The 25,676-nt window shown below is 50.5% G+C and overlaps 1 protein-coding gene across 7 annotated transcripts in view; it reads left to right on the top strand.

Annotated features, from left to right (window-relative positions):
• Positions 1-25,676, top strand: part of ATP11A (ATPase phospholipid transporting 11A) — a 132,309-nt gene that overhangs the window by 78,623 nt on the left and 28,010 nt on the right. For all 7 annotated transcript variants that reach the window (XM_053563677.1, XM_053563679.1, XM_053563678.1 and 4 more), the window contains exons 7-18: positions 146-249; positions 706-756; positions 3,182-3,246; positions 4,557-4,638; positions 5,369-5,519; positions 6,454-6,651; positions 8,648-8,821; positions 10,021-10,184; positions 11,873-11,944; positions 13,344-13,417; positions 16,883-16,986; positions 24,592-24,773. In XM_053563677.1, coding sequence (XP_053419652.1) covers positions 146-249; positions 706-756; positions 3,182-3,246; positions 4,557-4,638; positions 5,369-5,519; positions 6,454-6,651; positions 8,648-8,821; positions 10,021-10,184; positions 11,873-11,944; positions 13,344-13,417; positions 16,883-16,986; positions 24,592-24,773 — 1,421 coding nt within the window. The remainder of the gene's footprint in view (positions 1-145; positions 250-705; positions 757-3,181; positions 3,247-4,556; positions 4,639-5,368; positions 5,520-6,453; positions 6,652-8,647; positions 8,822-10,020; positions 10,185-11,872; positions 11,945-13,343; positions 13,418-16,882; positions 16,987-24,591; positions 24,774-25,676) is intronic.

Genomic DNA, 25,676 nt, shown 5'->3' with positions numbered 1-25,676 from the left:
CATCTCTCTGGGGTGGCCAGGCCTGTAATTGGGCTTATTTATATGCTCAGAACACTAAATTTGGGGTGCCCCAGGCTGGAGGCACCAGCTGCAAGGTTTGTGCTAGTCACTTTGGCTGTGAGCTCATGTGTCTCACCCCCTGCAGACTCACTATGCCGTCCAGGACACGAAGGGCTTCCACACCGAGGAGGACATCGGCCGGCTCCACGCCACCATCGAGTGTGAGCAGCCGCAGCCCGACCTCTACAAGTAAGTGGGCCTCAGCCCTCAGCCGCCACTCTCACACCCTAAGTGTACTTGTGCCTTGCCTAGAACAGTCCAGCAATAGGGTTGTTTGGACAGAAAGTGTAAATCACTAATTAAAAAGTGAGACTGAATCTAAAATATGCTACTTTTCACTGATCAGCACCATTCAAATCTGTAGCTAATTTAATGCAGCCATTTTAAGTGGCATCAAAATTTATTGAAAATAAAGTTTTCTCAATTTTGAGGCAGTCATTTTTAAACTGGGTTAAGGGCTGTTGAGTAGAAAGCCAGGAGCGGAGTGGGCTGGCATGTCCGCACACCGCGCCTCCGCCCCCAGGACCACAGCTCATCATCGCGGCTTCCTCCCTGGGCCAGGCGGGCAAGTGGAGCAGACATGGGGAGCCGTGTGCTTTGGGCCCATGGGCACTGCAGTTGGTAACTTGACTTTTTCGTTGCCAGGTTTGCTGGTCGTATAAATGTTTACAGCGATCTGAATGACCCCGTGGTGAGGTGAGTGGTTCTTGCCAACACTTTGGCCATTTTCATCTTTATTATTACATTAGAAGTTCAGTCCTTCATTGATGAGAGTTTTCCAGCCTTGCTGCTGCTACTTTGCAAGTATAACTGTGCTCTGCAGAAGGACCAGGATCTACTCTCTGGTGTGGTTTCTCTTGGACACACCTGTGTGTTTCAGCAGATAAACGATACTGGGCCATCAGGCAGCCCCAGGAGCTTTGGGACCCCCGGTTTGGCTCTGGGATAGGGAGGGTGCGGCTTTTCCGTGAGGAGTGCCCAGTTTGTCTCCAGGTGGGAAGCTGGCAGACTTCGGACATGAAGATCATTTTCTTAGAATGTATCAGTCTGCTCATGATCATTCCCGAGATGCATGTTGGGAGATGCTGACATCCTGGGAGGTGGGAACCTATTACTGGGGTTGAGTCTGTGACAGGGCCACTCACAGCATAGTGGTCTCTCCAGCCACGTTCCTGCAGACTCAGAGGCATCCCCTGGGGCATGTCCTAGGAGAGGGTGCCCCCCCCACACCTCTCCTAGAGGCCTGAGATGGCCTCCCCAAGACCCAGGCTTGGTGTAGAGACCCACGCTTGCTCCCAGGCCTAGGGGCTTCTACATGACAGTGTTTCAAGGTCCACCTGCTATTTACAATGAGGTATTAGAATGTTACAGTTTAGGAAATTGGCTTTCAGTAGGTTTTGAAGCTGCTGTTTTTCCATAGAGAAGTAATTTTTTTTCCAATTTAAGCGGTCTCCAAGTTGTGGATATACTGTTATGGCTTTGCATAGTAAAGAAAACATTTTCCCAGAAGTAAAAACAAACTCACTGGGAAATTACTGCAGAATAAATCCTGAAATGTAAGTCCTGGTTTTCATCACCATGCACCTCTTAGCCTGTCTGGGTTATTGTTGCCCACCAGCTGGTTGGTAGGCACTTTTCAGGGTTGAGGGAGGCCTTGCCTTATGTTTGCTAAGTATATTTTATTCTAAAGGAAAATTCCTAGTTACTTCAGAGAACTAGGTGTATTTCTGTCTGTTGTGAGAATTGATTTGTGTTTGAGTGAGTAGAATTAGGTTTACTCACAACACCTGTGGGTTTTATACACCATCGTGAAGATTGGGGCTTTTCATGCTGTGTCTAGGTGAGTTCTGCTGCTGAGTCTGGTTGCACTTAGTGTGTTTATTCTCTTAGTATTGAAGACATTTAGTATTGAAGTTTTTAAAGAGGCTTGTGAATTTGTGGTTTGACAGTTAAGAAATTATATTTCAAATTCTTGGATTAGTCAGGGTGATATCTATCCTCTCTGTCCAAACTAGAAGCAAAATCTTTTAAGTGAATTATTCTTAGACTTCCTTTTAAAAGGGCTGTTGGTTTTCATAAACACCATATGATGTGTTAGCTTTGCAAACAGAAGCTGATCGTCCTTTTAACACTGCAGACTGGTCTGCAACCCAGGGAGCTCTGTCTGCAGTGACAGGCAGCATAGGGAGTAATGCTGAGTCCAGCGGGCAGCTGCCGTCCAGTGCCGCACTCTCGGCCCCACCAGCCTTCAGCTGGGTATAGTTCTGTGCTGTATCCACCACATACACTGAATGCATTTTAAGTTTATAATATTCAGCAGGTTCTCAACTTTGCACATCAGAAAGATTTATTATTAATATACTATATTTAACACAATAATAAATTAAAAGCAAACATCAGATCCTTCCAGCCCCTCCCCTTCACCCTCCCTTAAAAACCGCGAGGGCATTGTCAGTGGCGACATCTTCAGATTTGTATTTTGCTGCTTGTTTCTCTGTTGCTGCTTTGGAAATGAGGAGAGGTCATTTTCAATCAGCCAACGAACCACTGGGATGCAAGGTCCTCTGTGCTCACTGCTCCACGGGGATGCTCATGACCACGGCAGCTGGGCACCACTGTCTAGGTTGTGGTCACTGTACACAGACGCCCTGCAGCTTGGCTGCTTGCTGGGTGGGGCCCCATTGTTGTCCTGGCCTTTGTCTTTAGAAATATCACCATGTGAGATGAGACCCCTGAGTCTCACTGGGGATGGGACAGAAGTGCATGCCCTAACCCTCAGCATTTCCAGAACCTTCTGGGACGTTCTAGCACAGCTGCCCTCAGACTGGGGCATGTTGGATGATGGTTGCCGGGGGGGGGGGGGGCTCAGGCCTGACTACTCCTCACTATGGTCTCTCGGGGGTGCTGGGCGCTACAGGACAGGCTGAGACCCTGCATCCACAGGCCCCTGTGGGCCACAGATACATCCCCACAGGGCAGTGTGCTAGTCCCATAGATGTACACCACCCACTTCCCCAGTGACCTGAGTGATATCTGGGGAGCAGGCGTGTCACTTTCCTGGCTCTGCCCCGCTGCCCACTGTCTGCTTCATGCTGGTGCCTCCTCCTCCTCCTCTTTACAGGCCGTTAGGATCAGAGAACCTGCTTCTGAGAGGAGCCACACTCAAGAACACCGAGAAAATCTTTGGTAAATACTTAGTAAATTAAATTGTTTTTTTTTGTTTTTTTTTTTTTTTGTAGAGACAGAGTCTCACTTTATGGCCCTTGGTAGAGTGCCATGGCCTCACACAGCTCACAGCAACCTCCAACTCCTGGGCTTAAGCGATTCTCTTGCCTCAGCCTCCCAAGTAGCTGGGACTACAGGCACCCGCCACAACGCCCGGCTATTTTTTGGTTGCAGTTTGGCCGGGGCCGGGTTTGAACCCATCACCCTCGGCATATGGGGCCGGTGCCTTCCCGACTGAGCCACAGGCGCCGCCCGTAAATTAAATTGTTAAAAACAGCTTCTAAAATTAAGGATTACACAGGGGAAGCCGAAGCCCACAGCAGCATTCTGAGAGTGTTTCTTTGTGCATTGAGTTGCTGTGATGTAGCTGAGATAACTTCGCCTTGCTGAAATTTAGACCAGTGTTAAGGGGTGACCTGAGCCCTTAAGCAGTGGCCTCGGAGAATCCAGCTTGTGTATTAAATGCTATAGTTTTTAACTCAAAACCATACAATTTTATCCATAAAAGAATTCACAGAATATATTTCTGCAAGAAATTTCTCGTAATACATGCTTTCTTTGGTAGTGTCTCCCGCTTCCGGTAGGTTATTTCCTATGTTTTAATTAAATGAGAAAACTTTTTAAAATAAACAAGCGTGCCCTACTGTCGGAAAATCCAACAGAGTTGTCCCAGGTATCTGTGGGGGTTGGTTTCAGGACCCCCCAGAGAATGCCAGAGTGCCCGAGTCCCTGCTAGGAAACAGTGCATTGATTATATATACTCTGTACACGTCCTCCCCGGACACTCTACAGTATCTTTGTCTCACAATCCCCAATGCAATGTAAATAATTGTTTGGCTGTGTTGTTTTAATTTATGTTCTGTTTATAGCCATATTATTATTTTATTGGATTGTTATTTTATTTTAATGGAATATTTTCCATCCCCAGTTGGCAGACCCCCCAACTGTGGAGGGTCCACGGTATGTTAAAATATGGACTTTATAAAAAATAGAATAGGGGGGCGGTGCCTCTGGCCCCATATGCCAGAGGTGGTGGGTTCAAACCCAGCCCTGGCCAAAAACTGCAAAAAAAATCCCCCAGAATACAGGCTGCTCTGTACACGTGAAAAATTTTTTGTTCTGAAGACACCGTTGTGCGGCTCTGGACAGCCAGCTTGCCCTGTGGGGTTGGAGGTGTGATTCCTTTTACCCCAGAACCACTTTGGCCATAGCTGTGTGTAAGGTACTGAAAAGGCCCCAGGTCACCGTCACCACACTCTTCCTATCTGCAGGCGTTGCTATCTACACGGGCATGGAGACCAAGATGGCACTAAATTACCAATCCAAATCCCAGAAGCGGTCGGCTGTGGAAAAGTAAGGCTTTGCCCCCACACCACGTGGTAAAAGTGTGCCAGTTAAAGCGCCATCAGCTGCTGGGTCTCAGAAGTTTCAGAAGTAGAGGTTGCAAAGTGAAACCTTCACAAAATATGCTAGGGCCTGGGTTAAGGACCAGCCTGCTCCTCTGCCAAGGATCCTTCCTTCCAGAACAGTGCTCCCTCCCCCTTCCGCCTCCCTCCTCTCACCTCCTCTCCAGTCTTTCCCTTCCCTCCTCCCCTCCTTCCTCCTCCCTCCCTCTCTTCCCCTCCCCCACCCTCCCCTTCTTCCCCACTTCCCTTTTTGCCCTTTCCCCCTCTGCCCCTGCCATTCCTTCCTCCCCCTTCCCCTACCTCCTCCTTCCTTTCTTCTTTCCCTCCCTAGTAGTTGTAATCACTGAATTTTGAACTTATTTGTTGATATTTAATGGTAGAAGGAATTGATTTCTGGATGTTCCTTTGAATTATAGAATCCAGTCTATGCAGAGAGATTGTCAGCAACACCATTATGCACCATTCTCCCTCCTGTCTGCAAACTGTCCCTTTGCTTATTTCTGTCCCTAGCAGCCTCTGGAATTACACAAGCAGGGGGCGCAGGTGTGGGTGGGCTCCGCTTCTGCCCTCACTGTGTCCGGTCAGGGGCGCTGGCTTGGAGCACGCGGCTGTGCCCCTCCTGTCCTGTGTCTTCCGGTGTCTTCAGAGCGAGTGACCGAGGCTGTCCTCTGTCGCAGGTCCATGAACCTGTTCCTCATCGTATACCTCTGCATCCTGATCAGCAAGGCCCTGATAAACACCGTCCTCAAATACGTGTGGCAGAGTGAGCCATTTCGAGATGAGCCCTGGTACAATCAGAAAACTGAGTCAGAAAGGCAGAGGAACCTGGTACGGACAACAGCTCCCTCTGACTAAAGACAGCCTGGCGTTAGTGTGCGACTGATCAGATGCATTCGTTGAGATTTAAAGTCTCAGGAGATACCAGTTGCTCCCAGTGCCTTCGGGAATTTGAACACACAAGTGTAGAAAGGTGTTGAGTCCCACTGTAAATTCATATGGATGGTGCCTTATATACTTTTTCCCTGAAACCTCGTACTTTGTTTAGGGGTGCCTAGTGAATACTTTTTGATGATTATGGGGTACATGTTTTGGTACATGTGCATGTTATGGTACATGATTTTGGTAATGCACTAGGCCCAGAGCAGGGCCGTGTGCAAACTCAGCCCCATGTGCACTGAATCCAGAGCAGGGCCATGTGCAAACACAGGCCTGTGTGCACTAAGCCCATAACAGGACTGCATGCAAACCCAGGACCCTGTGCAGTGAGCCTAGAGGAGGGCCATCTTGGTGTGTCAGCCTGTCTCTCCCACAAAACTGATGGCTTCAAAGATCAGAGTAAAACTATGCAGGAAAGTCATTCTTACCAGGCTTATTTTTTTTGACTTTCTAGGTTGTTACCTAGTACGTTTGGTTATATGAGGTCAAAAAGGAATCCCATCACTGCTCAAATGCACACATACCTGGGGGCTCGCATCAGCATGGGCTCCCATCAGTGATGCACGTTTATTGTAACATGTGGTTTAGTCTCATCCCCCCCCACCGGGGGGGACCTCTGCTGGGCAGCCCCTGCCCTGGCAGGTCCTGACCCAGAAATTGCTGCTGAGTGTCCTTCACCCCCACCACCAACCCCTTACCCTTCACCCCTCGCTGTGGATCTGGAGCGTGTCTGGGGACAGCCCTGCAGAACCCATGCGTGTGTCTAGGGCCCAGACAAGCCTCGGCCTGGCTGCTCCCTGGTGGGCTGACCCCGTGGGGCTCTCAGTTCCTCAGGGCGTTCACGGACTTCCTGGCCTTCATGGTCCTATTCAACTACATCATCCCTGTGTCCATGTACGTCACCGTGGAGATGCAGAAGTTCCTGGGCTCATACTTCATCACCTGGGACGAGGACATGTTTGATGAGGACAGCGGCGAGGGGCCCCTGGTGAACACGTCAGACCTGAACGAGGAGCTGGGCCAGGTCAGTGTCTCCGGCTGTCTCAGGTGCACAGTGGTTGACAGTGCGTCACTGGCCGTCCTCTGATGTCTCGTGTGATACTTTCCATTTTAATTCACGCACAGAGCTGTGACCCGTAACTGGTGACAGATGAGGGCAGAGTTGTTTTGACTTTGTTTGTACAATTGATGGTGGTTTTGTATGTGTCACATGTGCAAACCCAATTATAGTGGCGGCTAACACATCCTGGGTGGCACTGGTACTCCCTCTGTGTCAGTGGTGTGGCCTGGAGCTGGTGGGCTCAGATGAGCACCGTTCCCCCCACCCGTCCTCACTACAGTGCTGAGTTCTCACTGTGCTGTTTCTCCACTGTACAGATGAGCAGGCCCAGGCTGAGAGAGCCATCCTGGATGTCTGTCTTGCAAAGAGGTCCCACTGTGCCATAATGGCCTTTGAGCTCAGGTGCTTCCCCACTCCACACCTCGAGTTCTCAGGTGGTCAGAGGAGGATGATGACCCCAGTGGAAACTCAATGAGGTGCCCGTGGCAGCTTGTGGAGTGACCACCATGGTGGCAATAGCCATAGCCCTGCTGCACCAGGGTCCCCACAGCACTGGTCTGGATTTGCATCTGTAGACTTGCTGCCCCGGGTAGGGGCTAAGGAAACCCTGGGCTCAGTTCTCCCAACCAGAAGGGGACACCTCCCTGCCCTTCTCAGCCTGAATGATGAGGGAAAGGCAGTTTGGGAAACGGTAATTCTTTGGTCTTTAAAAAAAAAAATAGGGAAACTTTTGGGAGCATTTTTGCAAACAGGGCCACTTGAGATTGGCAGCTAAAGCCTCCACCACAGCCCCCAAACAGTCTGGCAACAGAGCAGACTCCAGGAGCACGGCCCCCGCCCACCCCTAAAAGAGCACACACCGTGGGAAGACAGCAGCTGCCGGTTGAGGGGTCAGACTTTTTCAGTCTGTCCCTCTTCCCTCACCAAGGTTCATTGCTGCAGTCAGCAGCATGCAAGCCAGAGCTTAATTGTTCCAGAGCAGGATATTTTTATCTTAGTCCCATCCTTTGCAACAGCTGACGGTGTATTTTATGTATCCCTTAGAGCATCATCAGGAGAGATATTCCTCAGTAACAGAAATATCCGGTAGTATTCAGGGGCCACATGAATACTCCCCAACCCCATTTACCTCGCTGGGGGCTGTCAAAACAGGAGCTGGTGTCTGTCAGACCTGATCAAACCCTGCTCCAACAGGAGGCTGACAGGCCCCGCACACAGCACTGAGGTCAGCACGGCCTGTTGATGTGGGTGGGACCAGCCTGCGCATGGTTGTTGATGCAGCAGAACAGGGTGGCTGCCTCCGTGTGTACGGCAGAAACTCGGCCACCACCCACGTGTCTGTCTGTGTCCACTAACAACTCTTGGGTGGCAGTTGTCATCACTTGTTTCTCAGACAAGACGCTGGGGCTCCAAAGATTATTCCATCAGCCACAGACAGCAGGGTCAGGGCCTGGGCCCCTCTGAGCACAAGCCGATGGCTGCAGTCAGGGCATCTTCTGTTCTCGTGGTGAAGCTGACAGTAGCCGTGATTAGTATCTATCTTAGGCTTGGCCGTCTCACTTTGAGAAAAGAGAATCATAGGCCAGTATCCACGATGAATATAGTTGCAAAAATCCTCAACAAATACCAGTAAACCAAAGTCAGTAGCATGTTAAAAGATTCCACCAAAAATCTGTTAGAACTAAGAAATAAATTTTGTTAATTTGTAGGATACAAAATTAGGTTATAAAAGTCATGGCATTTCTCAACACCAACAACAAACTATTTGAAAGAAAATCAAAGACTTTAATAAACTTGTTTAAAGTAACAGGGAAACAATCATGCACAGCCTGTGAGAGTAAAATTAGTGCTATAGAAATCCTCTCCTCCTAATGCCATACCCAGTATGGGGAGGCCCTGGCCACGTGTCTGAGCAGAGCGCCTGGCACCTCCCCCAAAGTGCTAACACCTGGTCCCACAGGTGGAATACGTCTTCACAGACAAGACCGGCACCCTCACAGAGAACAACATGGAGTTCAAGGAGTGCTGCATCGGGGGCCACGTCTATGTGCCCCATGTCGTCTGCAATGGGCAGGTACTCCCTGACGCCACCGGTATCGACATGATTGACTCCTCGCCTGGCGTCAGCGGCAGGGTAGGTGGCCGCCCCCCCATCCCTTCTGGGGCCTATAGGAGAGTAGCTCCTCCGTGGGCTGCAGTTAGATGGATGGTTATCTTATGCAGTGTGCCCTCCCATGGCTAGTGACGCCCCTGTTAGAACCAGGCACGCTGGGCAGATGGCTTGCTGAGTGTGGTGAGCACACACACGCACATGGGCTCACATACAGACATGCAGTGCATGTGCATGCACACACTCGACCTTGCACAGCCACACACATGCACACAGAGAGACAGACACGCACACACACAGATATGCATATGTGCACACGCCCGGGCTTGCACAGGCACACACAGACATGCACATGCACACACACCCAGATTTGCACAGGCGCACACAGACACGCACACGCCTGAGCACTGTGGCTGCAGATCCCAGCACACCCAAGTGGGGCTGGGGTCAGTGTGGTATGATGAGGATTGGGTCGGCTCATGTCAGGGTGTGCAGTTGTGCCCTCCCACCCCGAGGCACTGTGTCCCCTCACGTGTTCCCAGTGGGCTATGGGACAGCAACCACCATTGGATCATAGAGGCCTATGGCTGCGGGCAGGGTCAGGGTGGAGCCCACCCACCTGACCTCCCGACCTTGCTGCGCAGAAAAGTCTGGGAATGGGGGTCAAGGGGGGCTCAGCCTGTGTCACTTCACCTCCCACATTCTCCTCCTTGCAGCTGCAGACAGGAGAGCAGCTCCCTCCCTGTGGTGGCTTTAGGGTGAGATCACAGCATGAGCACATAGCTCTGTGGGTCCTGTCTGGGATGAGGCGCGTAGCTGTCAGGAGCGTCATTCCCACAGGTGCCAGGCCCAAGGTGTCGTTGATGTCCGTGTTTGCTGTGCTTGTTGGCACAGAAGCACCTTTTGGTTGCTTTCCTGGAAGCTTGGCGGGCACCAGCCTTCTGAGTGCATGAAGCCCCCAAGCGTCTGACAGCACCAGGCCAAGGAAAGCACCTCTCGTTTCCCTGTGCAGTGATCTCAGCCCTCCACCACAGGCATGTTTCCAGGGCCGGAAAGCCATGGTCAGACGCCACCTCCTGGCAGCGAGGGCTGTGCTGACCAGCCTTCACATGGCAGCTGCTCGGCCACTGGCCCCAGCCCCACATTGCCGTCTCCTGCCTCCTTCCTGTTTATCTTAAGCAGAGAAGCCATGGTATGGGGTTTGGGGCTTTTTATTTTCACAGGAACATGAGGAGCTGTTTTTCCGGGCTCTCTGCCTCTGCCACACCGTCCAGGTGAAAGACGATGACACTGTGGATGGCCCCAGGGTGTCACCGGACTCCGGGAAGTCCTGTGTGTACATCTCATCCTCACCCGATGAGGTGGCACTGGTCGAGGGCATGCAAAGGTGGGTTAATGAGAGTTGCATGTCATCATCAGGCTCTGCCTGTTTCCGGCCCATCATGGTCTGGTCTTGGGAATGGTCTCTCCGCCCCCGTGCACGTGTCTGCCAGGCGATCACGGACTTGTGCTCAGAAGTGAGGGCTCCAGCACCAGGGCACAGGCTGCTCTGTTAACATTAAACAGGTTTATGAAAATCTTAAGATTTTCTTTCAAGTATGCACATGCGTACACTGCATGTCTGTGTGCCTGGGTAAGGAGGCCCCTCGTGAGCAGCCTGTACCTTGGCACTGGAGCCCCCACCTCTGTGCTGTGTGGGCGGCTTTCCCTCCTGACACCTGCGGACCATACACATCAACCACAGGCTTTTAAAGGTGCACATGATCCTACTCCTCCCTTCACACAAAGCTCCCTGCTATGTCCTAAAAAAATGAAGCCCAGATGTCATTGCGCTCCCAGAGTTAGGCTCAGAGAGAGTGCTGGGCTGGGGCGTAGGGGCCCCTCCATTCTCTGCCTTTTCTTGGTGTTAGTTCTGTGTGCGTTCTGCTCCTGGAAGATCTTTTTCTTGGGAGCTCTTGCTGCATCATGAGATACAGCATTTTAAGCAAACGCTTGGAAAAATACTTTTAACATTCCAGATGCCTGGTGTAATTTCAAGTCAGCAAAGTCTTTCTCAAGTTCTCAGAGATCACGATTCTTACGAACAGTAAAGACTCTAAGTCTCCCCTCTGCCTGCCAGGACAGGGGTGTTCCCCTCAAGGACAGGGTGGTCAGGAGGAAGAATGTGTTAGCACTTCTCACTGGGCGGGCAATTTTCAGTGTCACTAGTGTGTTTTCCTCACCAATTGGATCAGTGGCCCAGATCCCTACAGGATACTGCCCTGGACCTTTACTAAATGTTTAAACCTGCCCGTATCTGTGAGGCTTCTCAAAGCTGAATTTACCCCTTCCTGGAAAGCAAGGGCTCAGGAGCTCAGCACCTGCGGCCGTGGGTGTCAAGAATAGGGACAGGCCGCCCAGCCAGCCGTCAGCCCCATTGGTGCTATGACGCAGCTCCCCACGGTCCCCAGCACTGCAGTGTCACTGTGGCCATGTCAAGAATTGCGTCCATCTCCTTGTGCCCCGGCAGCCTGACAGTCCCCAGGCCAGCTATACCCTTTGTCTCTGCCTGGGCAGCAGGTGCCCACACAGCCCAGGAGTGCTGTGCTCTTAGGTGTGCAGGAGAGGGCACAGTGCAGACGAGTGCCCCACACACATAAGATGAGTAGTTTGCGGGGCCCAAATTCCAGTCAGTAACATGCGCAGGTAGGTCTGGAGGTGGGTGAGCGTCCCTCACTCTGACCTGACATTCTCTGCCACAGCACCTGCCCATCAGTGAGGCTATTAGGAGAACCAGGGCCAGGCATAGGCCCCTGCTGCCTTCTGAAAGCCACTGTGCTGGTGCGGCCACCTCACTGTGCTGGCTCTAGGGAGGGTCAGATAGAGTAGACATTGTGTTGCTCTTGGAGAATTTAAGTTGATGAATAAATTCAATATTGTGAGTGCCTAACTTTATAATGCAACTTAGAACTTCTGATTTACTGAAAGTGTTTTTCCTTTTTGAAAAGAAAGCTTTTCCAAGATGTAAAACAAATATTCTATAAAAGAGAACATCAGCATTGTGAATTAATCCTGGATTTGTCTTCTCATTTGCAGACTGGGCTTCACGTACTTAAGGCTCAAGGACAATTACATGGAGATATTAAACCGGGACAATGACATTGAGAGGTATGTGCGCTCCACGTCAGAACATGAGGATGAAAGAGAAGGGTCTTTGCAGGGTTCTCCGCACTCTGCAACGCCCACTCTCCCTCTTTCTGCTTCCCATAATGGGAACCTTCCCAGGACCTGCCTGCTGGTTAGAGGGGCAGGTGGTTTTGAGAGGCTGGCACTCCAGTTTTCCCTGGAGGTGTAAATTAGCATTTAATGAAAAAGCATTTCACTGTCAGACATGTTTGGGTCACAGGCAGGCCTTACTGCCGGTCTCAGGGCTTCTGGTGTGTTCCGGCTTCAGCAGGCAGCAGTGCCCCGGGGTGGGGGTGGGGGGGCAGGACTCTGAGAGCACAACCTGACTTGGAGGACAGCCGCCCTCTGGTGCTCCTGAGTGACCAACTTGATGGTGGATTGCCTTACTTTTCCTGTCTCTGAAGATCTTTTGACTCTTAGGGACTGTCTCAGGCTCCAGCTGGCTGCCTGGGATGGTGCCACCTTGTGCTGCGGTGGGAGGTTGGGTGGCGAGTCTCCGTCATCCTGAACCTGCAGTGAGGAACTATGGAGACAGGTGGCAGAGGATGTGGAATTTGGTGGTGACGGCCCATAGAGGACTGGATGTTAACGTTTTGTTCTTATGGAAAATAAACTCCTAGGTGAAGAGTAGGAACCTTGCAACTCAGGACCAGCTCCGGGACTCCCAACCCCAGCGGTTGCCACGGTGCTGGGCCCCCCTGGCCAGGGGCACCCTGGGCAGGGACTTGCCATTGGGGCTTCTGGTTTCCGATGGTGAAGGCACCAAGGTCTCTGCCACCACCAGAGCGCACATCCAGCCCCACTGAGGGGACCTCTGCTCTGGCAGTGCCCGCGCTAGGAGACCCTCCTCAGCTCCCTGCTAGATCGTAAGCCCCAAGAAGTTTTCAGAGGTAGCTGTGGAGGTTGCCAATCTGTTTTTGATGTTCCAAATGCCACGGAGATTTTCCTGGTAATAATACTGCACAAGCTAACTTAGCTCGTGTTCTTAGCTTTTCTGGATACATTTACGGTCTCAGCCCCACCCCCTGTGCCTCAGAGAGACCTGCTGCCACTGCCTATCTCCATGACATGTGCCTCCACGGGACATTTGTGGTTCCCTGCAGCTGAATCTTGAAAGCTTTGTGGGTCTGTGTCCCCGGCTTTGCCACAACCTGTCAGCATGAGAAGGGGCCTGCAGCCAATGTGGCTTGAGGCACAGTGAGGTCCAGTCCTGGTGTAGGCCAACGGGCCATCCTCCCTGCAGGTGCTGCTGCTGCACCCTATGACCCTCGGGGGTAGAGGGCTCCGTGCAGAGGCCCCTCGCAGGGACATAGAGGGGTGAGCGGCAGGCAGGGGGCTGCCAGCCAGGTGGGTTGCACAACTTCCCATGTTTCTTTTTCAGGTTTGAGTTGCTGGAAATTCTGAGCTTTGATTCAGTAAGAAGAAGAATGAGTGTAATTGTGAAGTCTGCTGCAGGTAGAGATGTCGTGTTCTTGTGATTCCTTCAATCATACACGGTGGTTGTGTTTTATTCTGATGGCTAAATTCTATGGGAAGTCTAAAGGTTTAAGATTTAAGGAGCATTTATTCTCTGGGTTTTTTTGGTATAGATAAACCCTTACATGATACTGACTGATTTTTTTTTTAACTCAAAAAATGAAAACACTTAGAACTGCATAGGAATGAGTCCCGGGCGTCTGTGCTGAGTCGGGGTCAGAGCACTGCTGACAGCTGCTTGTTTTACCCCAGTAACAAGCCCCCCAGCTTTTCTCCATGAACATCTAAATAATGTGTCTTTAAATAGTCAGTTTTTAAGAAAAGGTAATGTGAGCCTGCAAATGTATCTATAATAACATTCTACATGGTGTGAGCTTGTGGGCTGCCCGGTTGCTGTGACAAAGCATCTTTTTCTGAGGAGAACAAACTCTGTTTTTGCTTTTGTGGTGGGAGGGTAAACAGTGTGGACTGCTGGGTCAGACCCCTCTGCCAGCTCTGGTGACTTCACAGTGGCCTCTGCATGTGAGCCTTTTGCCAGCTGCTGGTCTTGAGTCTCACTGGGCTCTGTCCATCCCTGGAAGTGCCACAGGCCAACTCCTCGGGGCCCAGCAGTTACCCCTCAGAGTCAGATCAGCAAAAGTGGGGAGAGAGCAGGCCGCACCAGGAGACTCCGCTAACTCTGAGGCATTACAACCATCTGTGGTGCCCATAGCACCCGTGAGAGAGGCCTTGGCAGCTGGACAGGTGGCCTGCAGGGCAGCATCTGGAGACAGTTCCCAAGTGCTGTGGCAGGAGGCCACTCCAGCCTGCACCAGAGTCTACACCATCTGAACGGCCAGGATAACAGCATTGAATAGTGGGGTTACCTCACTGGTCTTCTTGTCGTGGGGTTACCTCACTAGTCTTCTTGCTGTGGGGTTACTCAGCACCGAGTGGTGAAGCTGTGCAGGGAGATGCTGTCCAGGCAGGACAGCAGAGCAGAGCAGCTCCTGTCACTCACTCTCAGAGACGGCCTCTGCATAGTCCAGAAACACCCAGACCTCAGTATGGACATCACGACCACACTTTAGAATCTTCCAGATAACTCCCATTCCCATCAGAAAGCTTACAAGGAGCTGGGTCACACTGATAGTTGGGGCTTGAGGCATTTGTGCAAGTAGAATGTTCCACCAGGACACGTGTGTGGATGTCCTCGGGTGTCTCTGAGGAACCAAGAGACACTGGGGCTATACCCTGCCCTCAGAAACCAGCCATGGCCTCAGTTAATTCTAAGAGAAGTCTGAGCATTTAACTAAAGGGCTTGTCCTCCCTGGGGAGGTCTCACCTGGAAGGGGGCAGCCATCCAGAGCCTGGTCTCAGCCCCGCCCCCTGTGCCTCAGAGAGACCTGCTGCCACTGCCTGTCTCTGTGGCATGTGCCTCCATGGGACACCTGTGGTTCCCTGCAGCTGAATCTTAGGCAGGACTTGGACTCCTGAGCCACCAGGCTGCATCAGACCCCTGTAGGGGGAGAGACTGGGACCTGGCCTGTGGAACATGCTATGCTGTGCTAATGTTCCCTCTGCTCACAGTGACATGTGAGCAACCCGGTGACACCAAAAGAAGTGCTAACTTTGCACACTCTCAGAGTGGTTGCCAGCTGTCCTATTCCTGCCATGAGGCAGCTGTTGCTGAGACCTCTGCTTGTCATGCTTGGCTTTCCATTTCCTCAAACCGTGTGGGGGGGGGGGGGCACAGGAAGAAAACCAAGCCAGCCACAGGGGCTCAAATTGTGGTTTTGCTAATCTCCAAAGGGCATCAGAGCCCTTCTCGGTGCGGACTGCATGGCCCACCAGCTGCTGCTCCACAGTTGCCCCAGGCATGACCATGCCAGATGGGGAAGACCGGACCCCTGTGTGTGGCTGAGTCAGGAAGCAAACTCTCATCCCCGGACCTAGACCAGCAGGTGCCAGACTGCTCTCGCTTGCTGTGGGTGAAGTGCCCCCATCTCTTGAGCTTCTGCATCTCAAGACTTAGCCTGAGCACGTCTATAGGCCGCAGAGTCCCGGGTCTTCCAGTGGGTGAGGGAACTGGAAGGTTAAGCCATTCGCGTGCACCCTGAGCCATGAAACGTAGTTTTCCTAGGAAAACCTTGTTGTAGTTCAACCACAGGTCACTGCACCATCTAGACTACGAGTCTTATGCCAAAGAGTGTCTGATAACCCGCAAGCACTGCTGGGCTATGTATGGAGGTCAGGGAGTCCTGCAGTTATCGGCCAATCCCGGTATCTGCTTCTCCACGGTAAGCACCGGAGGGTCTGGGCCATGAACCCTGAGGACTCCTGGGTGTTGTCCTCGTAGCTCCCTGGGCCCACAGGCTCCCGCTCTGCCTGTTCCTGCAGCACCAGTGTCACTGGCCCTGTCCATTCCTGGTTCCAATTGGCACTGACCCCAGTCATGGGCTTCTGTGAGCATTAGTTGTGTCTGGGTCCCTCCATCTCTCTGTGGGTAGATCCCAGGAGTTAGCACTCTTGGATCTGGGAAAAAGCAGGGCGGACGCCTGATGCCTCTCCTGACCCACGGCCCAGTCCCTGCTCCAGTTGTCGGCCCATGTGACTGTCTCCCCAGGGGGTGGCTGTGCCTGGTGTCACCCACCTGCTTCTGGTGCCCTCTGGATTTGATCTCCAAAGGTGCTTCCTGTGAGGCTCAGGGTTCCATCCCAATTAGAGAGCTGGGTGTTTGTGCTTCCTCAGAACGTGGCTCCGGCCCTGGCAGGGCCCTAGTCCAGCCCTGTGGGTGCCAAGACGGAATACGACAGCATTTCTGTAAGGCACAGACCAATAGGCTGCCTGGCAGGGCGCTATGGGCTTCCACAGGCAGCAGAGTCTTTGCTCGGGGACAAGCGGCCTGTGGCTACTGGAATGTGTGTTATGGGCCTGGCATCATCATCCTCGCCATATGACTCAGCTGGAAGAGAGACTCCCCACCTGGAGAAGCGAGAAGCTTGGGTTTGCAGCACAAACATTTTCAGAATAATCAGGACACCCCTGGAGCTGTGAGAAAAAATAGCATGAAGGACATTTCCTGTGCCCCTGTTGATGCCTAGGTGACCTAGACGTCTTGTTCTGCATGAAGACAGACAGCTTTTCTCAGGAAATCTGATATGCGCCTTCCAGAATGTTCTGTCCTGGGGTATCTTCCTCCTCTATTCACCAGAGAGGAGATGGGGTTAGGAGCAGAACTCCCAGGAGCCCATTCCTCTCCCTGGCTCCTGACTCTCCTGTGAGGTTTTCAGTGAGGCTTTGGGGTCATCCATAGGTTTAATTTTTTTCTTACTGTAACATGTTAGCTGGTTCAAATGGTCTGGTATCTCTGATTTTTGTTTTTAAATAATGGAATACTTTGAAAAATAATTCAGTCTTCATATTGTGATTAACCATCTTTATTTGGTGGGGGTCGCTTTCTAGGAGAAATTTACCTGTTTTGCAAAGGAGCAGACTCGTCGGTGTTCCCCAGAGTGATTGAAGGCAAAGTGGAGCAAGTCCGGTCGCGGGTGGAGCACAATGCAGTGGTAAGAGGGCGCTGGTACCCAGTGCTCCTGCGGGTGGGAGGGAAGACTCCATGCTGCACGTACTCCTGGCCGTCGTCATGTGGCGTCCCCTGTGAGTACCTTCAGAGAGCAGGACAGCCCTGTGGACTTTGGCTCCGGCCCTCCATGCAGGGTGCAGGCTGCCTTCTCTGCAGACCAGGCCTGTCCTCAGCTGGGCAGGATGGCTGGCTGACGTTTTGGGGACCAGAATACTAAGCATGTTTGTGCATTTTGTAAAGGATTTGTAGTGATCCACTTCAGACGTAGATTAGCACTTGGGTTTCCCTGGGAACGTCGCCTGCTTGGTTTCATCTCACATCGCCTTCTGGAACCTGTTGGTTTCGTACTTGAGCAACACCTTCAGCAACCCTAGGCATCCCCTAGTCCAGCCTTCACTCTCGGGATTGCCATGGGTGTGGGGCCAGCCCTCCCCCTACTCTGGTTCCCAGATGCCCTTCCGCTGCCCCCCTCAGGGCTGCTGCCCCTTCCTTCTGCTCTGACCTGGCCACCAGCCCTCACCTTGGCCAGTCAGCCCTTCTAAACCTACTCTAACTGTCTGCCTGGGTGGTGACAGGCTCCCTCCCAGAGGTCCAAAAGGAGTGACCCTAAGTATCTGCACAACACACAATTAAGAGTTCAAAGAATTGCCCTGGACCAGAGACGTTCCAGCCAAGGTAATCTTGGAACAGAGCTGTGAACATTCAACGTGCTGTCACGTACAGAGTCACCGTTCACCATCAAGTTTTGTGCTCATGACCGGGCTCAATTCTGATTCCTTTATTGCAGATACAGCATTAAGAATTTCTGTGGATATTCATTAAAAGTCAGAATTAGTACTTAACTATTAAAATTTTTAAAAACTTTCTTTGGTGGACGGAGCCCCTTATTTCAGAGACTGGGCTCACAGTGGTCAGCACAGGCTTCACTTCCTTTGAGCACTTGCCAGCGTGCGCCTCCCTCAGCTCTAAGTCCCTGTTATAATTCGTGACACCTGCCAGTCACAGCACCTGCAGTTGAACCAACAAGAACCCCCAGGGCAGCACTGGCCTGGAGCTGTCAGCTTTCCTAGGCAGGATCCAGAGCACGGTGACACCCTGACACCCATGCAGAGGCCAGGCCTCTCTGTGCCGGGAAGATGCGCGATGCCCAGCAGCGACGGCAGGACGCACCCTCGTCCACAGTGGGTGGTGTCTCAGCACATGACACGCTTTAGCACACGGCGTGTCAGGGCGCATCCCGAGGAAGCAGCCTGTCTGCGGTTCACTTGGAAGCAAGCTCATGCACTGCCACAGCCAGCTCATGCTGTGTCGCTGGGCACTCTGACAGCCGTGCGTCCCATGTGGTCGGTCCTTGACAGAGGATGTTTATGTCATAGCCTGAAGCTTGAGTCTCTTCCTCACCTGCTAGACCCTCAGTGCCTCTGCACTAAAGGAGTGGAACATGCCTGGTGTTGATTGTGTGATTTTAAATTCTGTCTCCTTGTTTAAAAAGCTTTATTGAGATACAGCTGACACATGTTAATCTGTTTGTACACACATAGGTAAGTTCTGATGTGCGTCGTGTGGGAAGGCACGGCCACAGTCAGGGTGAGGAATGCACCCCCCACTCCAGATGGTCCTTGCCCCTCGATGCCCTTCCCTCTCCCCGCCCCGACAGGCCATAGCCTTGCTGGCCACATAGCAGATGAGCGCCCAGCCTGGACTCCTACGTTATTGAAAGCAGAAGCACATGCCCATTCTCTGGCGTCTCTGCGCAGAGCTGTGCTGAGGCCCATTGTGCTGGTGCAGGCCCAGTGGCTTGGTTCCTTATACTGTTAGGTGATGGACCGCAGTGTGCTCGTGCACCCCCCTCCCCCCCTGGGGGGCCCTCTGGACTGTTACCCGCTTGCTGACAGGCGGATCCAGCCTGTACGTCTGGAGGGACAGTGCTTCTGGGCTCTGTGCAGCCATCTCCCTTTTAGAGTTTCTATGACGTCCGTCCCTGCTCAGTGGTCCTATGTTCTTCTTGCTTGGGGATCTTGAGCACCTTCGATCTATGGGTCTTTGTCAAGTCTGGGAATTTTTAAGCAGTTGATCTACAAACACTTCTTGCTTTCACCCTCCCTTTCAGCAATTGCAATTACCTGTGTCTTCAACTGCGGATGTCATGCCACAGCTTACTGAAGACGTTTCTCTTCTCAAAATGTTTCTTTGACTTTGTCTCAAGCTCACTGACCTTTTCTCAGGTAGCATCCCCAGAATTGGGACTTTCCTGTTCTGTGGTTTTGTGGCCTCCCTCTGCTCCTGGACATGGAGGCACAGTTGTGGTGTCTGTTACCCTGCTGACCGCACCAGCTCTGGGTCTTTACAGTGGAGGGCCTGGTCCCCTTTGGAGCAGGACTCAGCCTCTGGGTGCAGTGCCTCTGGCCAGGTGCTTGCCTGGTGACTTAGGTTTTGTCCTAGGATACGGCTGAGTTCCCTCTAGGCAGTGCCTCTGTGGTGTGTCTAGCGGGTCCCCAGCACTCTGCCTGCTAAATGCCCTGTGAGCCCCTGGCAGTAAGCGTCCCCTCCCTACTCTAATAGCCTCTGGCCAGCTATGCACACATGTTCGCTCCTCTGTCCTCTGCTGGACACCCAGGGGCCACGTGCTGCCTCAATCAACTCTGGCTTTCCAACACCTATCTGGGAATTCTGGTGGTGGTCTCTTGACCCTCAGCTCCACCTGTATGTCAGGCCTACCTATGTCCCTTCCCGTGCTCACCCTGGAGCTGCCCAGGCAGTGAGCTGGGTGTTTGCAGAGCCCTACAGCATTTTATTTTGAAATAATTATAGATTTGCAAGAAGTGAATATAGCTATCAAGAGAGAGAATGCAGAAAAGACCAGGTATGGCAGTTCACACCCAGCACTTTGGGAGGCTGAGGCAGGAGAATTGCTTAAAAAGCCAGGAGTTCGAGACCAGCCTGAGCAAGAGCAAGACCTCATCTCTACAAATATTAAGAAATTAGCTGAGCATGATGGTGGCTCCTATAATCCCAGCTGCTCAGGAGGCTGAGGCAGGAAGATCCTTGAGCCCTGGAGTTTGAGGTTACAGTGAGCTGTGTTGACCCACAGCCCTTCAGCCTGGGTGATAGTGAGACCCTGTCTCCAAAGGGAAGAAGAGTGCAGAGGGGTCCTTTGTACCCTTCAGGCCTAATTTCAAGCCCAATTTATTTTTCCTTTTGTTGTCTGTGCTTTTGGCTTCATCTTTATGAAACTGTCAGCAACTCCCAAGACTATAAAGATTTGCCCCATGTTTTTTTTTTTTTTCATAGAGTTTTATAATTTTATCTCTTAAGCTTAGGGGTTTGATTCATTTTGAACTAATTTTTGAATATTTTATAAGAGGCCAGTTTTAATCTCTTGCCTGTGAATATCCAGTTTTCCCGGCAGCATGTGGTGAAGAGATGATTCTTTCTGTCTCCAGCAGTCCTGGTTCCCTGCTGGAAGCCGTTTGGCCACATACATGGAGCTTTAGTTCTGGCCTTTCGATCCTATCCTGTTTTCCGTGTCTGCAATTGGCAGTGCCATGCTGTTAGATTACTGTCACTTTCTAGTGAAAGTTTTGAAACCAGGACATGTTTAAAAACTTTGTTTTCTTTCACAAGATTTTTGGAATATTCTGAGTCCTGTGAGATTCCATATGAATTTTAGGATAGGTTTTTATATTCCTGCAGAAAACACCACTGGGATTTGATAGGGGCTGCACCAACCCTACAGATAGACCACTTTGGGGGCGTCATTATCTTGACAGAATCAAGTCTTCTGACACGTGAACACGGGCTGTCTTTCCCTTGTTTCCGGTGTTCTGTAGGGTCTTATGGCCATATTTTATGGTTTTCACTCCGAGTTTTCCACCTTGGTGAAATTGGTTTCTACATGTTTTACTCTTTTTGATGCTCTTGCAAAAGGAACATTTTTAAATTTCCTGTTCAGGTTGTTTAGTGGTGGTGTGCAGCCGTGTTGACTTCATAGACACGTCTTTGCTAAACTCAGTGCTAATGGCTTGTGGGAGGAGCGTGCTCTTCCTGGCTTTCTGGATACAGGATCGTGTCATCTGCAAATAGCAAGGCCTAAGAGAGGCCTCCTTTCCAGTTTGCATCCTCTTTTCCTTTTTAATACCTAATTACTCTGGCTAATGCTGTGTTGAATAGAGGTGGCAGAAGCCACCTGACCACAGAAGCTCCCAGTCTTTCCCTGTTGAGTGTGATTTTAGCTGTGGGGTTTTTATACATGGTTGTGGCCATATCAAGGATGTTCCTTCCTTTTCCGGTTTATTAGGTGGTTTTATCATAAAACAGTGTTGGGATTTTTGTCAGAGGCTCTTTCTGCATCAATTGAGATGCTCAGGTGGGGTTTTCCCTTCATTCTAATAATGTCGTGTCAGATTGATTGATTTTCATATGTGGAATCCGCTTGCATATCTGGGACAGGTGACACTTGGCCATGGTGTATAGTCCTTTCAGTAAACTATTAGAGTTAGTTGTTAGTATTTTAAAAGTTGAGGATTTTTGCCTCTATTTCGTAAGGGATATTGTCTAAATAATTTTGTTGATATGCATTTGTTAATATTGTTTGATGTAGGGCGGCACCTGTGGCTCAGTCGGTAGGGCGCCGGCCCCATATACTGAGGGTGGCGGGTTCAAACCCGGCCCCAGCCAAACTGCAGCCAAAAAATAGCTGGGCGTTGTGGCGGGCGCCTGTAGTCCCAGCTACTCGGGAGGCTGAGGCAGGAGAATCGCTTAAGCCCAGGAGTTGGAGGTTGCTGTGAGCTGTGTGACGCCACGGCACTCTACCGAGGGCCATAAAGTGAGACTCTGTCTCTACCAAAAAAAAAAATATATATTGTTTGATGTCGAGCACTTGAGGTTTTAGTAGTGTAGTAGTGTTTACTGGAAGGAATAGGAGAAAGTGTTTCTATGGGTTTCCACAAAAGGAAATCCCCTATGGACTTTTAAAACCAGAGCACATTTGTTTCTGATAGCTTGTGCTCGCCATTCATACCAACATGAAATTCCAGAACAACTCCAGATAATTACCCTCATGAAACCATTTTCTTTTTTTTTTTTTTTTTTTTTCGGTTTTTGGCCAGGGCTGGGTTTGAACCTACCACCTCCGGCATATAGGACCGGCACCCTACCCCTTGAGCCACAGGCACCGCCCAATTTCTTTTTTTTTTTTTTTTGGGAAACCATTTTCTTATCATGTAATTTTTCTGGCTTGAGATTAAAGCCATTATGTCTGTTATATTTTATAGTTCACATTCTTGTCTACAGCTTGACAATGGGTACACGAGATCTGATTTCAGCTACACAGTTTTTTCAGCAGTTGTTGGGTTTTGCCGTGTGCTAGGGATTCTGTGAGGAGGTGAGACACGTTGCCGGCAGCCGGGGAAGGAGGTGACCAGCCCGGAAAACCCCGGGGGCCACCAAGTTGAGGAGGGGTTGGGGACAGTGGTCAAGCCCAGCTCCCTGAGTTTGGGAGCTCAGTCTTGAGGACAGTGGTGTTTTGGCCTGCTCATCTCTGACCGGGTGACAGAGTGTGGGCTGGGGAGCAAGGATTTCCAGAATGTTCCTGGAGACCCAGGCAGAGCACATCTCTTGTCCCATTCCTTTATCAACTCCTCGGGCCTCTGGCCTTCAAGAGTCCCAAGGACCAAACCAAAGAGCTTTGAAGCTGGCAGTGATGGCATCTTTCAGACAGACAGGAGAAGTAAGGAACCACGTGGATATTCCCTGAAAGTTACTGGGAGTTTGCAACACATATAATGGAAAATCCTTTCTAAATTCCAGTGTTACCTCAGGTTTTAAAATGATCATTTAGGCTCAGGGCCTGTAGCTCACGTGGCTAGGGTGCCAGCCACATACACCAGAGCTTGCAGGTTCGAATCTAGCCAGGGCCCGCCAAACAACAATGACAACTACAACCAAAAAATAGGCGGGTGTTGTGGCAGGTGCCTGTAGTCCCAGCTACTTGGAAGGCTGAGACAAGAGAATCACTTAAGCCCAAGAGTTGGAGGTTGCTGTGAGCTGTGACTCTATGGCACTCAACCCAGGTTGACAGCTTGAGACTCTGTCTCAAGAAAAATAATAATAATAAAATGATTGTTTAGGAGGATTTTAGTTATTTCACTATTATCAGTAGAGCTGGGGCTGAAGAAACAGAACAGAAGGGGACAGCTGAGATCACCAGTTAAACTGTGATCCTGTGATGTGAACTGTGACAAAACTCCTGGTTCATCCTGCCTGGAGTGACTTTGGAAAGAACCGAGAGATCTGTGTCTTCAGCATGCTCCACGTATCTGCTCCATAGCTTCTGGGGGACTAATTTCCTTCCTGCACCTGCTCTCCAGGGAATGACATCAGAATCACGATTGCAGTAAAGAATTTGCGCTTCTTGAATTCCTATTTTACATTCTTATTTGCCTAGTGATTTTGATAAATAACCTAACCATCTTCCTCCTATTAATAGAAAAGAAGCCAAACTCTATAAAATAATTTAAAGAGATTTATTCTGAGTGAAATTTGAGAACCATGACCTGGAGTCACACCCAGGAAGCCTTGAGCACGTGGTCCCATTGTGGCTGGGTGACAGTTTGGTTTTATACATTTTGGGGAGGCAGGGTTACAGGTAACGTCATAAATCAACGCGTGAAATACATTGGTTTGGCCCGAAAAGTTGGGATATCTCAAAGTGGGGGCTTATAGGTTGTAGGTGGATTTATAGATTCTTTGATTTGTAATTGCTGAAAGAAACGAAGCTTTTTTGTCTTGGAATTTTTTTTTTTTTTCAGGTAAATAATAAGGGTACGAACAACTAGGTTACAGTGTTTGCATTTGGTAGGTAGAGTGCCTCTTGTAATTGTGTCCCACACCCAAGAGGTGTGCCGTATACCCTCACATTGTGCCCCCTGAGTGGGAGCACACCCATCTCCCTCTCTCCAAGGCTCAGAATTTTTTAAGTTTAAGAAAAGGAAGTCTGTTAATTAATTGGAGACTGATAAGCCACTGAACATACTTGTTATGTAAATTGAGGACCTGCAGGTTTGTCTTGTGTGGCCTTAGGCTTGTTAATGCCTCACAGAGGATGGGGGGTGGGCATGATGAGGCCTCTGACCTCTCTTCTCAGTCACGGAGGCACCTCCACTGTAGGGGATCCCCTGGGCCAAGCGGGGTGTTCATTCCGTCAGCTAGTGGTGGGGGAGTCCCTTAATTGAGTAGGATCAAAATACCTTAAAGATCCCCTCTCAAAGTATGTTTGCTTTAGAAATATCACTTGATATTATCCATAAAATTGCAAGTTATCATCCTAAGAAAAGTCTGACTGTAACTCTGCACTTGTCAGAATAGAGGAACGAAGTCTCTCCTTGGTGTGGTGGCTGTGATTTGTGTTATTTATTTCTAGGCTTACTAGTCTGGAGATTTTGTGATCCATAATGATTATCTATATTCAGATTGTTTGGGTTGTAATTCTTTGCTTTGTCATTCTAAATAGATAAAGGGGGTCTGGAGAAAATTACTGAAAATAGTAACTGGAGTGATGCTTTGTGTCCATTCTGCCTTGTTTCTCCAGGAAGGGCTCCGGACCCTGTGCGTGGCCTATAAAAGGCTCATCCCAGAAGAATACGAAGGAATTTGCAAACTGCTGCAGGCTGCCAAAGTAGCTCTTCAGGATCGAGAAAAAAAATTAGCAGAAGCCTATGAGCAAATAGAGAAAGATCTTATTCTGCTTGGCGCCACTGCAGTTGAGGACAGGTAAGTGCAGACACTTGATCTTCAGAAGCAAATGACAGTGCCACGTGCTGGGTACAGTCCACGTCTGTCAGTCCTTTTGTGCCTCCAGAAAGGAGACCCCAGGCTGGGGAGTCACAAAGGAGGGAGGTTTATCTGACTCACAGTTCTGCAGGCTGCTGGCATCGTCTCTATCTGGTGAGGGCCTTGGGCTGCTTCCACTCATTGCCCGAGGTGAAGGGGCTGGAGGGGGACGGGCCAGGTGCTGGGCTCCTGTCTAGAGCAGCTCTCTTGGTCACAGAGGACTGACTCACTCCCACGAGGAGGGCAGGAACCCTTCAGGGGGAGCTCCCCCAGGCCCCAACACTGGGGGCCAGATGCCACCAGAGCCAGGCACAGAACCTCTGAGGTGGGAGTTGATCCTTCAGGCAGAAGCTAGTCTGTCCCCCGTATCATGGCAGGTCATGCCTAGATATTGTCTTACCATGTGAGAACGAGCTGCCTGAAGTCGTGCTCTCCCAGAAAGAGGGAAAACACCTTTTGTACAATGTTACAGATGGTCAAGATAGAGGGACTTTTTAAATTATTCTTGAGAACGAAATCAGTAACTAATTCTGTTTCTAGTACTTTCTAGATATGGGTGTTACCTTTTAGAACTTCACATAATTGATGTGTTTGTCATCACTTAATGAAGAGACTTAATAAAGTATAACTTCGTAAAAAAAACTTCTGGCTTAATTGCTAATTACCGATGTTCAGAGACCTGTCGGGAAGGAGCATCTAGTCCCTTCCACAGCCAGGACTGGGGGTGCTGAGGCTTCAGCTGCTGAGAAGTGATCATTGCCTGCTCTGTCACCTCGAGAGCAGAGGAAGACATAGATTACCATTTGTTTTGAAGGGAGGGAGAAGAGAAAAAAATATTCTAAG

Source organism: Nycticebus coucang, chromosome 15 (genome assembly GCF_027406575.1).
Source record: "Nycticebus coucang isolate mNycCou1 chromosome 15, mNycCou1.pri, whole genome shotgun sequence".
Taxonomy (NCBI): Eukaryota; Metazoa; Chordata; class Mammalia; order Primates; family Lorisidae; genus Nycticebus; species Nycticebus coucang.
Note: the sequence above shows the minus strand (reverse complement) of the source record. Positions and strands in the feature narration are given on the sequence as shown.